Source organism: Dunckerocampus dactyliophorus, chromosome 2 (assembly GCF_027744805.1).
Source record: "Dunckerocampus dactyliophorus isolate RoL2022-P2 chromosome 2, RoL_Ddac_1.1, whole genome shotgun sequence".
Lineage (NCBI taxonomy): Eukaryota > Metazoa > Chordata > Actinopteri > Syngnathiformes > Syngnathidae > Dunckerocampus > Dunckerocampus dactyliophorus.
The window spans coordinates 41,367,308-41,382,044 of record NC_072820.1 but is presented as its reverse complement, the minus strand read 5'-3'; the positions used below and the strand labels follow the sequence as shown (position 1 = coordinate 41,382,044).

Genomic DNA, 14,737 nt, shown 5'->3' with positions numbered 1-14,737 from the left:
TCTTTTTCCATCAAGGCGTAAGGCTTAAGTTTTAAGATGTATACAGCCCTAGAAACCCGGGGACCAGACTTGAAACGTATGGGTAGGCGGAGTCTACTCGGATGCCACACTCCAGCTGAAAGGACCACGAGCAGAGACGGAAATAAGCATATAAATGTAAGTAATTAAGCGTAATTGTTGATTTTCACAGTAACGTCACACATGTTTTATTACGTAAATATTAACCATGTGTTGAATTGTTGGTTGTTGCTAGTTATAAATAGCCGGCTAACACCGATATCTAACTTCACTGCAATCTACTGCATTTCATAAGTGATTAGACAATGATTGACAATGACCACATTTGCTTGTTAATTGTACGTTGTATTTTAAATCACTAGCGAGGGGAATCTACATTACTGTGACATTCACTTTTTTTATTAGTTATTTAATCACTCATGCAATGCAGTAAATTGTAGCAAAGTGTTTGCTGTGAATTATAGCCACCCTAGTCCACCAACAATTCTCATGGTGAGATATGTTTATTGTATTATGTAAACAACATGGCCATATCTGGACACCAGACCAGATTATCGAAGTTTATTCAACTTTTGGAATCTAACGTCCTCCAATCTAATTTTTTCTCCCCTTTACTCTGTAGTTGTTTTCAGCACACTATTACTATTCTACCGTTACTGTTATTATTGTATTTGCAGTGAGTTAATAGTTGTACCCCATCAATCATGCATATGTGTCTTTTCTGCAGGAGATGCTGAGCCAGCAGAAGTCAGCCCTCTGCTACAACACACAGAACTCATTCAAAAGCTGCAATCCTAGTATGGAAAAGTCAAATGCAACAAACTGCCTTTCTGGACTTTCTTACAACAGAATATCAGAGAAAACATCAACGACTGGAGGAGAGCGAGGCCAAGAGGGATGTTTTTAAACCTTGAAATAATATTCGATAAGGTTTATACATTTGTTGGTGTTCATAAAGTTTGTTATAGTATTTTTATTTCATATGTATAATTGAGTATTATTTTTTATAAATGTTGTTACAGTGCTGGTTGTAAGATGTCATATAAATAAATGTCGGTTTGTAAAAAAAAAAAAGTGTGCCTTTTTATTCAATTGTTTTTGTATTTTATTTTATTTGCATGTTATTTTATTTGCCTATGTCACAGCCAGAAAGCAGCAAAGGGTGATGCCATAATGAGAATCAAGTGGTGTCCCAGTTCTCAGTGGCTTCTTCCCCTTGGCCCTAGGTTTTAGAGGGTAGGGGATGGGCTAAGCAGTAGAATTGGGATTCAGCCTAACCCTCTGACTGTGCAAAGTTGGCCAATGGCTAATTTAAACCTGAGGCTATAGGCTCGGCCAACCACAGCACCTGCAGTATTTGCTGTCCTCACTTTAATGCAGCAACAATTAAGGTCCATAGAGTCCTGTGGATTAGTAGTTTAATGTGTGTCGCAATGTACAAGTGTTTTCTTTACCTCTTAGTGTCTTTTCCAAGAACCCCTTATAGACCTCATGCTGTTTAAATACAAATAAAACTGCCATTTGTACTAGATGCCATATAAATTATTTATATTTCAAGTATTTCATCCTAAATACGTTTTCCTTATAACTTAGAATCACTGTGAGATAATGTAACTAAACAATGTAAAACAATATTTAGCAATCATTGTAAAAAGATTAGTACATAGAGGACAATACAGATTGGCATCCACAAATGTGAACATGCTGTAAGAAATAAAGATGCATGACAAAAAACAATATTTAGTCTCATTGCCAGATAAATTTGGTGGTAGGCAACTTTAGAATGAAACTGATAAAGTTGCTTCCATTGCATCGTCTTAGATGTGTAAACTGCAGTGTGTGGTCTCTGCATGTTTTACCCCGCACTAGCCAACTGTGCATGTGTTTATGGATGAGTCAGAGGTCTCGGCAGACAACCTGAGAGGACAGGTGTCAGGTTTTTTTCCCTCGTTTTCTATTCAAGGACGTTTAGATGGTCTCGTCCTGAGTGACACACAGAAAGCCATTCACACATTTAATCTGGAAGTTTAATCCACATATGAGCCTCTAACACCTAGAGGTCACACAAACGTTCTCGGGTGTCGCTTTACCGCAGGAAACAGCCTCAAAGACATGAGCCGACGTTTCCTGTGAAGAGTGCACAGTGGACATGCTCACTTTACATAACAGTGCACCACCCAGACAACCTTTGGTCCCGTCTAACCCAGCCAAGTGAGACCCCTTGGGTGTATCGCTGCAAGGGCTAACCTGCAAGATGCAGCATTTTTACAGGGGAAGTTGGTTCAGTTTCACCCCCACCCCCCAAAGGGAAGAATGTTATCCTCTTGTTTTTCTGATGTTCCGTGTGTCGTAATCTGCATGACATACAGGATACCGTTGCTCAGTTGAGGTCTGTCACATTGAGGGATATAGTGTTTTACAGCCTTTCCAGCCTATCCTGTTTTTCAGTTTCCACATATTTGTCAGCAACAAGGATTGTTTTCATTGCCATTTATGTTATAAAGCTATTGGGATTAAACATAAAATGCGTTTGCATAACTTTGTGGAGGGGTGTAGCACGGTCCAAGGACATAAAATTTTCTGCTTCTGCTAACATTGCGAAAATGGACAAAAATTACTCAATTCTCAGCTATAGTGGGGGAAATAATTGCTTGATCCCCTGCTGCTTTTGTCCGTTGTTGTACTACTAATCATTTATGTTTATGTGTAGTTATGTAAACACATATGTAAAATAAGATTGCAGATTGCAGTAAATTAGTTTTAGTTTTTTTGTTTATACTAAATGAACAACAGTTACCATGATGCTTACAGTACGGTACCAGGAAATAGCGAACTTCCAAAATAAACTACTATTACGTGTTTTGATAGAAATTCTAATGCAGCGATCGCCACAGCCATACGTCACCAGCGAGTGATGCTGGGAACACTGAGGTTGGTTAGATTGCAAGGTTTAATAGTGTGTGTAAAGCACTTAATGTGCTGTTCCAATCCTGCCTCGCACTGTTGTTTCCTTTCACAGTAGCGATGTCATTTTTCAGTCTGATTGACTTCTGGCTGCCCTGTTATTGACACACTTACCAAATACATTGGTTATTTTTAGATTTTGTTATTTCTACCAGCTCAGATGACATAAATAGCTTCTAAAATATACATTTAAAGAGTGGCGTCTGCGGGTGACACCATCTTATGTTTGGGTCAATATGGCATTACTTTTTAAAGGAATGGTATCCTTTCGTCTATTTGTTCTGAACTCCACGCCAGTGTGGTATATGCGGCCCAAAGTCATAGCCAAGGTTGGATGCAGCACCGCTTCCCGTAGCGGGCATCTTCTTTTAGACCACAAACTAGTTGATTCAGCAGCACCTTTACTGGTTGTAGACAAGGACTGCACTCCATTTTCCCTCACATGAATAATTAACAGTCAATTCCACACAATTAATAGAATTCTTACAGATCAATAATCAAGTACCATGTCCAACCTGAATACAAAACAAACCACGACAACACAAACCAACTCAACGTCGAGCTTAACACAACTGCCAGTGACCATAGTCAGCTGCAAAGCATTCTGCAGGACACCAGTTCAGAGGATGTTAAAACTTCTGTAGCCAAATGTTGGTATAATGTTATGGATATTTAAAAAATATAGTGGCATGTTAGTGGGCTTCTTGCACTATAAATTGAGGTTGGTTATGGTGGGATAGACTGGTGTGTGTAATGGAGCACCGGACACAGTAAGACAAGTATGACAAATTGACATGTGCTAATGGTTAAGTGTATGATGTGAGCTGGGACAGACTCTTGCAGACGACCTTGCACCATACAATACGTAGAGCTCCGCTTTTCGTGGGAGTTGGGTTCCACACCTACCAGCAAATGACGACAATCCAAAAGTAATTGATACTCCCATACAATTGTCTATTTTTAACACACGACTGGCTCCAAGCCCTTCTGCTAGCTTGATGTTGACGTTCTCCTCATTGTGGATCAACATTTGCAAAAAAAGTGACTGTTGGAATTGTTTGATTAGATTCACCTCCAGAACCCTTTGTCTTCAGTTGTTTTTCACTAGTGACAGACGTTAACAAGCTAAACGCACAATGCAGGTTTTAGCACTAAATATGCTTCACAGACTGATGATAATGAGGAATGATGGAGCAGATCAAACACATGCTAGCGGGACAACTGAACTTACATTTGTTGCAGGGTTTGGGTTGTCCCGGCTAGCTGTTTTTAAGACGTTCAGAAGACTTTTTTTTAACCCACGTCAACATAATCCATACTGTTTGCTTGCTTTGCTGCCTGACTTACAATCATTTCACTTGTGTTCACAAGCAAGTGAACACAGGCAGGTTTGAGGCCAGCCTGATCTATATAAATTTCAATTATGCACCTCACAAGTATGGTGCGTTCAAGGGTGGAATGAGACATTACCTTAAACTACATACACTGCATGGAGTCAGCCATGGCATGTATGACATGACAGTGAAAATTTCTCCCATTCCGTGTGGTAAGTGGTAGCTTCTTACTTGGTCCCTCTTCCCCACGCCATTTAAAGTCCTTTCTTAACCTTTTTTTAAGTTTACAATTAATAAAGTGGACAGTAACTAGTTAGCTCACTAGCATGCTATGCTCAAAGCAGCGACCATCTCTTGTGTCCCTTCAGTGATTCAAGATTCAAGAGTTTTATTGTCATATGCATAGTAAAACAGGCAGTTATACTATGCAATGAAATTCTTATTCTGTTCATTCTCCCAAGAAAAGAAAGAAAACACAAGAAAGAATAAGAACATAAGAAACATAAACATGTGTACCAATAAATTAAGCAACAACAACAGAAGAGACATTAATACAAATAAATAAATAAAAGTGCTATGAGTGTGTGCGTGTGTTGCGTGCGGCGTGTGTGAGTGCTTCGTTGAGAAGCCTGATGGCCTGTGGGTAAAAGCTGTTTGCCAGCCTTGTGGTCCTGGACTTCAAACTCCTGTAGCGTCTGCCTGACGGTAGGAGTGTGAATAATGAGTGTTGTGGATGTGTGCTGTCCTTGATGAGGTTGTGTGTTCTTCGTAGGACTCTAGTTTTATAAATGTCTTGCAGTGAGGGGAGGGCTGCCCCAACAATGTTCTGTGAGGTCTTGATCACGCGCTGGAGTGCCTTCCTATCACGTGTTGTACAGTTACCGTACCAAACGGTGATGGAGGCGGTAAGGACACTTTCGATAGTGCATCTGTAGAAGCAACTCAGGATTGTGGTGGACATGCCAAATTTCCTCAGTCTCCTCAGGAAGTACACTCTCCTTTGGGACTTCTTCAGAATTTGTTGGGTGTTGTGAAACCAGGTGAGGTCCTCGCTGATGTGCGTGCCAAGGAACTTGAAGGTTTTCACCCTCTCCACCTCAGTCTCATCAATAAACAGGGGTCTATGCGGCTCCTTTTCCCTTGTTCTTGGGTCAATGATCATCTCTTTAGTCTCATCTGTATTGAGGAGATTGTTATCATGACACCAAGCTATGAGGTCCGCCACCTCTCTTCAGTATGATGTTTCAACACCACCAGTGATCAGTCCGATGACTGTAGTGTCATCCGCAAATTTAATGATGCTGGTGTTGTTCTGGGAGGACACGCAATCGTAGGTGAAGAGCGTGTAGAGGAGCGGACTCAGCACACACCCCTGTGGGGTCCCAGTGCTCACAGTTCTTGAGCTGGATGTGCGATTGTGGACTCTGACTGATTGGGGCCTGCCTGTGAGAAAGTTAAACACCCAGTTACAGAGGGAGGGAGACAGGCCAAGTGTGAGGAGCTTATTTGTGAGTTTGTGGGGGCTGACTGTATTAAAAGCAGAGCTATAGCATTCTGACATATGTGTCCTGGCCCTGTAGGTGAGAAAGGGCTGTGTGGATGGCAGTGTTGACTACATCATCCGTGGACCGGTTCCGGCGGTATGCAAACTGTAGAGGGTCCACAGTTGCCGGGATGCTCTTTTTGATGTGGGTCATGACTATTCTTTCAAAGCACTTCATTACAATAGGAGTGAGTGCTATAGAGCGATAGTCATTCAAGCAGGTCACGTTGCTCTTCTTGGGTACGGGCACTATGGTGGTGGACTTAAAGCAGGTCGGTACAGATGCTTGTGCAAGCGACAGGTTAAATATGTCAGCAAGCACATCAGCTAGCTCTGATGAGCAAACCCGAAGTGCACGGCCTGAGATGTTGTCTGGGCCTGCTGCTTTTCGTGGATTTGTTTTGTTCAGAAACCTGCGCAGATCAGCTGATGTCACCATGAGAGGTGAGTCCTGTGTGCTCCCCAAGTCCAGCCACCCTCTCTGCTCATCAGGAGTTTGGGTGTCAAAGCAGGCATAGAACTCATTCAGCTCATCTGGAAGTGTGGTTTGGCTGGACGTGGCTACGCTATTCCTCTGTCGATAGTCTGTGATGTGCTGGAGCCCCGCTCACATGCGCCGAGGGTATGAGGTGGAATAGTAGCCCTCCAGCTTCTGTCTGTACTGTCTTTTGGCCTCTCGTATGGACCTCCTCATGTCATATCTGGCCTTTTTGTAGTCCTCAGCGGTGCCCATGACAAATGCAGTCGAACGAGCACGTAGCTTAGCCCTTACATCACAGTTCATCCACTGTTTTTGATTAGGGTATTTTCTGTAATACTTGGTGGTGGTAACAGTCTCTATGCATGTGCTAATGTAGCCAGTAACAGCAGACGCGTATTCATCCAAATCAACAGTACAATCTTCCCTCCCCGCTGCAGTTTTAAACACATCCCAGTTTGTGCAGCCAAAGCAGTCCTGAAGTACTTAGGGATGTTATTTCATGTCTTTACCAATAATGGTAAAAGCCATATTTAAAAAGTCACAAACAGGTTTTCTATGCTCTTAACTACGAATATACTACATTAATATTGAATCCTACTTTGCGGAAATGTACTTATCATTGTTGGATCTGTAACCAATTAATCGCGATAAACGAGGGACGACTGTATATAGGAACGTGAAAGGAGTTTTAAAACAGTATGTAGTTTCTCATTTAAATAGTTAAATGTTCAAAACCAGTAATTGAATGATGACACTTGACTGCCATCTTGTGTCTGAAGTATTCCAATCAAAAGGGTTCTTGCTTTGCCAGTAGAATAGTAGTAGTAGTCCGAAAACTGACCAATTTAAATGCACTAGTATATGACATGTGTGGACTACAATCATGGAGTAATATTTGACTTAATACCCCTCATAGCAGCTCTTGGTTTTAATCTAACTAGACTTCAATTATTTTTCATGGTTGCAACCAAGTGACTTGATGTTAGTTTGTCTTTGGGCATTCAGCAAGCCTCATGGCAAAATGTGACTCCACCCTTGCCTCCCGCTGGACTACAGCAGGTTGTTGTTTTCCTGGTCACCAATGTAAGGGACTTCAAGGAGGAAACTGTGTGTGCGTGTGTGCGTGTGCGTGTATGTGTCTGTGTGGAAGACGAGGGTGAAAGCTCACTGTTTGGTAGCAGCCACAAAGAATGGGGCCTGGAAGCTGGAAGGCAATAGGTGAAGTGTTGTTTTTGGTGCAGTCGTGTGTGTGGGCGTGTGTGTGTGTGTGTGTGTGTGTGTGTGCTTTTGGCGGTGTTGCCTGGCAGCATAATAGGGAGACTGCTGGTACAAAGAGGATTATATTGGTATGTATTTACGGTGAGAAAAAAAAGTGGAAACCTGACTACTGATGTGCATCATGAATTTATAGATCTAAAAACATTTTTAATCGAAATGTTGTCATGTGGAAATGCATTAAATCAATGAGTTTGTGGTGTGTGGTTGACAGGCATAATGGATTTTACTTGCTGCAACAAATCGAGCTGCTTTACTATTTTGCTGCCTAAATGGGCTGCCATAGAAATAAAAACAGCCAGTAACAAGGTAACGAGAAACTTGAAGGAGCACTGCACCTTTTTTCGAACTTTGTGCATCAGCCACCATTTTATGTGAGACATGAACATAACGTCTTTCTATTTTCTGTTCTGAATGGACACAAACTGCAAGCACGTGCAGCTAAAAATGCGTGTAGTGGGATTTACCTAGTCCGCCTATAGAGGCAGTTTTATCGCTTTATATACTGTAGATGTTGTGACCATGTAGTAGCTGGTACGTTCATGATAACATCTAAACATGCACATTGATTTCACCGAGCCCATAGCAACGAAACGCTACTTCCGTCAAAGAGTTTCGCTTACATAAAGAGTAATACATTTGCCGCACAAAAATGCCTCCTCGAAAAAAAAAATCAGACCTCACAATCGCTCGGCGTTACTTTCTCTACCATCATATCAGCCGATGGGGATGTCATACAACTTCATGTCAAAAAATCCAAACTATGCCTTTAACAGGAACACAGCGGAAAGTAAATTATTGAATCTTGTCCAAATGCAGTTTAAAAGAAATTAATAAATTCCTCTGATGTCTTATATTGTTTATTTTATAAGCTACGCTATGAATTGAAATACTTTACTTTTTAAAACGTAGCCAACACGGGTGTATTTGCACAAAGTATGGGTATTGGATCGGTATCGCCGATACCAGCCTGGATTTTACTCAGAATCGAATCTGAAATGAAATGAGTTGTATTGCACATCCAGGGCTCCAGACTAACTTTTTCAACTAGGAGCTCAGTGGCCTCTAACTTAAAATTTTAGGAGCGCAAGCAGAAAATTTAGGGGCGCACACCAAAACCGACTTTCAGAGTAAATATTCACATTTCCTCTCATTTTCACTGTATTACTGAAATACTCAAACAATAAACAACAGCTGTCTTCTCTATCCACCCATAGCTTCTGGAAGGCCTCATTGGTGGCATATACATTACAACTCCAATACCGCCCTCATTCCTTCCGCGTTGGTGTTTGTCTCCTTTCTTCTTCTTCCTTAGTTGGTAGTGTGGGTTGGCAAACTAGCTCATTTGCACGTTACTGTCAACTACTGGGCCCAACTTTGGAGCATGTGTGTTTCTATGTAATGTCCCATAAAGTGCCAGACTGATGGAAAGTGAATGGAATGAGGTTCCCCAGGTTGGTGAAGACGTTAGCATACAAACTGACCTGCATCAACACACCCTTTCTACGTGACTGCTTTTATGTTTCATATTTGTCATATTTTCTTACAGTTGGCTTTGCCTTTGAATGTGGTGAGCCTAAACTCTCTCTGTTCCTGCTTTCTCTTCCGCTGTTCTGCTTTTTTCCCTCATCTTTGAAGCAAATCAGTTATTAGTCAGTTAATATGCCAGTTGGAATACCATTTCTTTTTGGAGGAGGTTTCATTGAGGATTTCAACAGTCCCAAAATGAAGTGAAAGAAAGAAAGGGACAAATATTCAACTTTTAATATTTAATATTAATAAAACTTAATAAAACTTAATATTTAATAAACATAACCTCGGTTAGCATCATTTGTCCGTTCCAGAAGGTCTGACTCTAACTGAATCAATTTTTCCCGCAAGAAATAATGCAAATGCAAGTAATTCGTTCCAGAAGGCCACAAAACACATTTTTTCGTTTTACAGTTACAATTTTGCATACAGAAAACATTTTTAAATGCGTATAAATGACAAATGAAAGGTATACACTAACATTGAAGGTTACTTTTATCTTCATTTATGACATGATTGTTGACAAAGACTGCGATGTGGCAGCGTCATCCACTCTGACACCACCTTCTTGTTTTACTATGAGTTTTTATTTTTTAATTCAACAGCGTTTCTCATCTCCTTTCTCAAAAGGCTGAAACTTGCAACATTTGAATGACTCTGTTTTTGGTTATTTTGCAGTTTGTCTTTCAACATTAAAAGTTGTCATCCTATTTTCCTTCCTCCAGATGTGCACACCAGCCAACACACCAGCGACACCCCCAAATTTCCCGGACGCCCTGACCATGTTTTCCCGGCTCAAGGCGTCTGAAAGCTTCAACAGCAGCAGCCCCATGGCGGCGTCCATGGCCGCCTCACCTCCACCCCCCCAGGTCGGCGGCTGGGGGGTGTCACCGAACGTACCCAATGTGCCGCCGCCCCCACAGGGACTCTGGACTCAGGGGCAACCCCCCACACAACCATGCCCCGCTTGGCCCACGGGCGTCACCCCCCACGCCGGCGCCGAGCAAAAGGCTAGCGTAGCAATGGAGGCGGAGAGATGAAGAGTCACAACGGGACTGAACCCCTCCCCTCCGTCCTCTCCGGATGGTCTGGATGGAGGGAGGGTGACCATTTGATAATTTGTCTTTTTCCCCCAAACGAACGGACGGACGAGATGGAATCTGCGCAAAGCAAGAAAAACTTTGGGTGAACAATTGAGGAGTAAACCAATGCAAATAGAAAAGTAGAAAAACATAAAAGATACGCACACACATAGTAAGTAATAAGAGTATGTGAAGGTTTTTTTTCCATGAGAAATATTGAAGAAATTGGAAAAAGACAACAAAAAAAACAAACGTCTTGCCCAAGGATTCTATGTGATGTTCAACGACATTCAAGGCAGCAAATTTGTAGTTTTTTTGTCTCCCCAACACCCACACCCCCACACCTCCAACACTTCTTTTTACTAGCCAGTGTTTTTTTCCCACTGGTCTTCTTGCGTTTCTGTCTGTGCTGCATGACAAGAGAGGAACTTGCAATGCAGTCTTTTAGAGTGACTGAATGATCGCGCACTAGAGTGTGAGTGTGTGGTGTGTGTGCGTGTGTGTGCGTGTGTGTGCGTGTGTGTGTGTGTGTGGGTAAGCTGGAGAGAGCAGGATGTTATCAAAATGCTTACACACCAATATATTAAATCTATAAATGTATACGTAAAAACACACATAAAAACACACATTATCACTTAGAGGAAACACCTCCATATTGTCATCCCCATCGTTAAGGCGGGGGCTTCTTCTTACCTCACCTGGTGGTCACCTGACTTCTTTTTAGCCAATCAGGGATTCTTCTTAAACCAACTGTTTCCTCTGACAACACAGGACATGTTCTTAAAAATGTTGTGCTTCTCTTAAAAGGCGCTAGCGGCTTTTGGTTCGTGCTATTTGCGGCTTATTTTGAAAGCAAGTCTACAACTGTATACTTTTATGAGATTATGGGTTGTACAAGAAGAAAAAAAAAACATCACTCATGGTTTAATATAATGTTTGTAAATGCTGATAGTTTTATTACGTTGGAGGACGTAAGGGAGGTGGTTCTGCTAAAAAAAAACAACAACAAAAAAACATGACTACTCCATTTTTGTACACAAATACACCATTTTGCATGATGTGTCTGTAACATCTTTTATAGCAAACATACATGATGTTTCCAAAGCTAATCAACTCACTTGAAGTCAGATCATCTCAGACTGATGGCAAATTTGACAGAGCGTCTTGTTGATTGGTAAGCGCAGGTAAAAAAAAAAAAAAAAAGGGTAACACTTCCTATAGACTTTTTGGTACCAAGGATAATAGGGCCACACTGAAAGAAAAAAACAGTAAATGTATAAAATAATATAATCCCAGTCGTAAACGTTGCAATACAAGAATAAATTGAAAATATTAAGAGAATAAAGTGGTGATTTTTACACAAATTGAGAAACATAGCTGTGTGAATGTTTTTGCTAAATATTTAATATTATGTAATATTTTATAGCAATTGCAATAATGACTTTATTCTCATAATATTTCACAGAAATAATACCATATTTTTTTTATAATACAACTTGCGTATCATGACTTTATTCTTGAAATATAGCACTATTTTCTTAAACATTAAGTTAGTTAATTCTCGTACCATTACATTACTTTTATCCCCCCCAAAAAATTCTAACATCGTGACTTTTTTCCCTTAGAAAGATTACGACTTTATTCTCGTTTAAATTAGTTTTGTTGCTGTGATGTTACTATTTATTTTATTGTCAGTGTGGCCCTAATAATCCTTTGTAATTTGGACTCCCTACAGACCGTATGCTCGTATACACATCAGGGCTTTTCCAAGATGTAGAGGTGTAGTGTTGCCCAGTCGCTGGTCCTATGGTATGCTGAAGGTGGAGGGCAGCTCAGGGGGTGCCCCTGATTTCCGGCAATATATTACATACAGGGTCCGCCCCTGGTTTTTAATTTGTATTATTATTATTATTATTATTATTATTGTTATTGTTGTTTTTTCATTTGATAAAAAGTCGAGACACAATATTTTAACTAGCAGGTGTTTTTCTAAGATTAAACAAAGATTTAGGGGAATTATGGATATAATCATGACTAAATAATCATGTTCCTTTATGATTTAGATTTAACTTGAGCTTCAGTTCATTTTCCCCATGCTTCATACTTTATTTGGTTTCAATCGGAGTGTTTCTGGGTTGGCTTGTTCATAAATGGTTTGTTCATGTATGTCCACACCCCCACCTCCCCCACCCCCACCCCCACTTTGTATGACTGTATAAGACCATTCCCACAATATTTGTGGACTACCTGATAATTAACTTATCATTTTTGTGAACCTAAATAAATATTGTTTGTCAACCTAATAAGTGCATTTCAATGTGTTTATATTCATATTTACTCATGCAGTGGTCCGGGGTGTTTACTTAACTGCGTAGAGTGTTTATTAGCAGTTTTTTCACATCACATCATATATTATAGTACCAGTGAGTGGCCAGCATCCAGCTGCTTTAGCTACCTCTGAATGCGCTTTAAAATGTTGGCTGCACTAAATGATGATGACTAATGAACTAGCCAGCACTATTAATCCCTTATGATGAGGCGGTGCACTGCTGATGGGGATGTCATTCAGCTTCACGTCCCTTTAAAACTGCCTGAGGTCAGCCATGACATGTCCGACACGATAAAGAGTGGAAAAAATGTTCTTCCATTTCATATGAAAGTGGTAAGTTTTCGGCTTCTTAGGTTTGGAAGAAGTAAATTTGAGGCTAACTGGTTAACTGGTTTAGCTCACGAGCTAGCGGCAGTCTCGACAGAGGATAAGAGTTGAGCAATGTGTGGTTAACGATGAATATCAAAAGTATAAAGGTGACTATAGGCGTGTTATTTCAGGTCTGCAGGGCTCTAATATTGTTTAAAAACAGTTATTAGACAGTCCTAAACAGGTTTTCTATGCTCCAGCTACGAAAATATTCCATTTATTAACATTGAATCCTATCGCCGTCAAGTCTGGAACCAATTAACCTCTATAAACGAGGAACGACTATACTTGTTCATGAATGTGGTCAAAGAGAGCTGCATTTTCTTTATGCACCCAAATATCATACATAATTTGTTTTAAAATTCCTGAAATGGCAGCCTCTATCCAGTTATCACCCACTTGTAATTAACACCCCACCCTCTTTGCAGCTTAGGTAAATAAACATCTAATAAACATCACAAACCCAGCTATAATTAGGGCACAAAGTGTCATTATATACTGTATTATTATATAATTATAATGGTGGCTAGCGGCTAGCATGTTAGCCACACAGTCAGGAGACCTGAAAGATCTGGGTTCGAATCTGTGTTGGGCAGTGTGTGGAGTTTGCATGTTCTCTCTGTGTGTGCGTACTCTGGTTTCCTCCCACATTCCAAAAACATGCACATTAGGTTAATTGGCGGCTCTAAAATTGTCCATAGGCATGAATGTGAGTGTGAATGGTTGTGTGTTTTATGTATATATGTGCCCTGTGATTGGTTGTATCACCACCTTTCGCCCCAAGTCATCTGGGATAGGCTCCAGCATACCCCCGTGACCCTAGTGAGGATTAAGCGGCATAGAAGATGGATGGCTGAATGAATGAATCATTATAATGCTAATAATTCTGCTCCTGAATGCATATTTCAGCTTTAAAGATACCATGTGTGTTGCTACGCTTGTAGCAGTCATAGTAAACGTAATTGTGCGGTACCAACTGTCCGAAGTGCGGCCCTGGGGCCAATTACAGCCCGCGAGTCCTTTTCTTATTGGCTGTCATAAAAAAAAACAATGAAACAAGAAAACTAATACAACAGCAAAAATACAAAAAAAACCAAGAATATAGAATATTGAGAGAAAAAAATAGTGTGAAGGAGGTAAAATATTTAAAAAACTAAAAGTCGTCAGGGAAATCCTTGCAGATAACCAAGACAAGTACTGGACTGTATAACTACTCAAAGAAACAGACTCAACTACGCCAAGATTGTCTTTTTACTCGCGAGGAGAACGGAGGAACGTACCAGAGTTACCTTCCCACACCGCTCTGCATACGCTCTCCGAAAACCTCTTTATTTTCTGTTGGGCGTTCCCTAGTTACAGGAGAGTTCAGCTTCTCAAGGAAGGGGCCTACTACAGCTGGACTCTGTGTCTCTATCTATGTGTGTGTGTGTGTGTGTGTGTGTGTGAGTTGTTATCGTACACTTTTCTAACATCACAGGATATGAACAGGAGCAGAAGAGCAGCCTGGCCTTGTGCTCTCCCCCACTTCTCTGAGTCACACAAGACTGGTCCTCTGTTCCTCTCACACGGGAAAATGTGTGAGTGTTTAGTACATTTTCATAACAAAACCTTCACGAATATAGCTCTTAATTAAAGCAAATTCTTTCACAGTCGTAATATGAGAAAAAAAACAAAAAGATACAAGTTGCAATTTTAGGAAAATTTGGTTGTGTCAAAATAGTATGAGAATAAAGACTTACAAGAAAAAATATACTGGAAGAAAGCCGAAATATTTGTAAGAAAAAACAAGCAAAAATGTGCGAGAAGGCCCAT

General features: G+C 40.7%; 1 protein-coding gene across 1 annotated transcript in view; it reads left to right on the top strand.

Moving 5' to 3' along the window:
* Positions 1 to 11,436, top strand: part of ubald1a (UBA-like domain containing 1a) — a 28,998-nt gene extending 17,562 nt beyond the window's left edge. The window contains exon 3 of the mRNA XM_054764083.1: positions 9,871 to 11,436. Within this exon, the coding sequence (XP_054620058.1) occupies positions 9,871 to 10,185 (315 nt within the window). The 3' untranslated portion in view covers positions 10,186 to 11,436. The remainder of the gene's footprint in view (positions 1 to 9,870) is intronic.
* Positions 11,437 to 14,737: the final 3,301 nt, after the last annotated feature.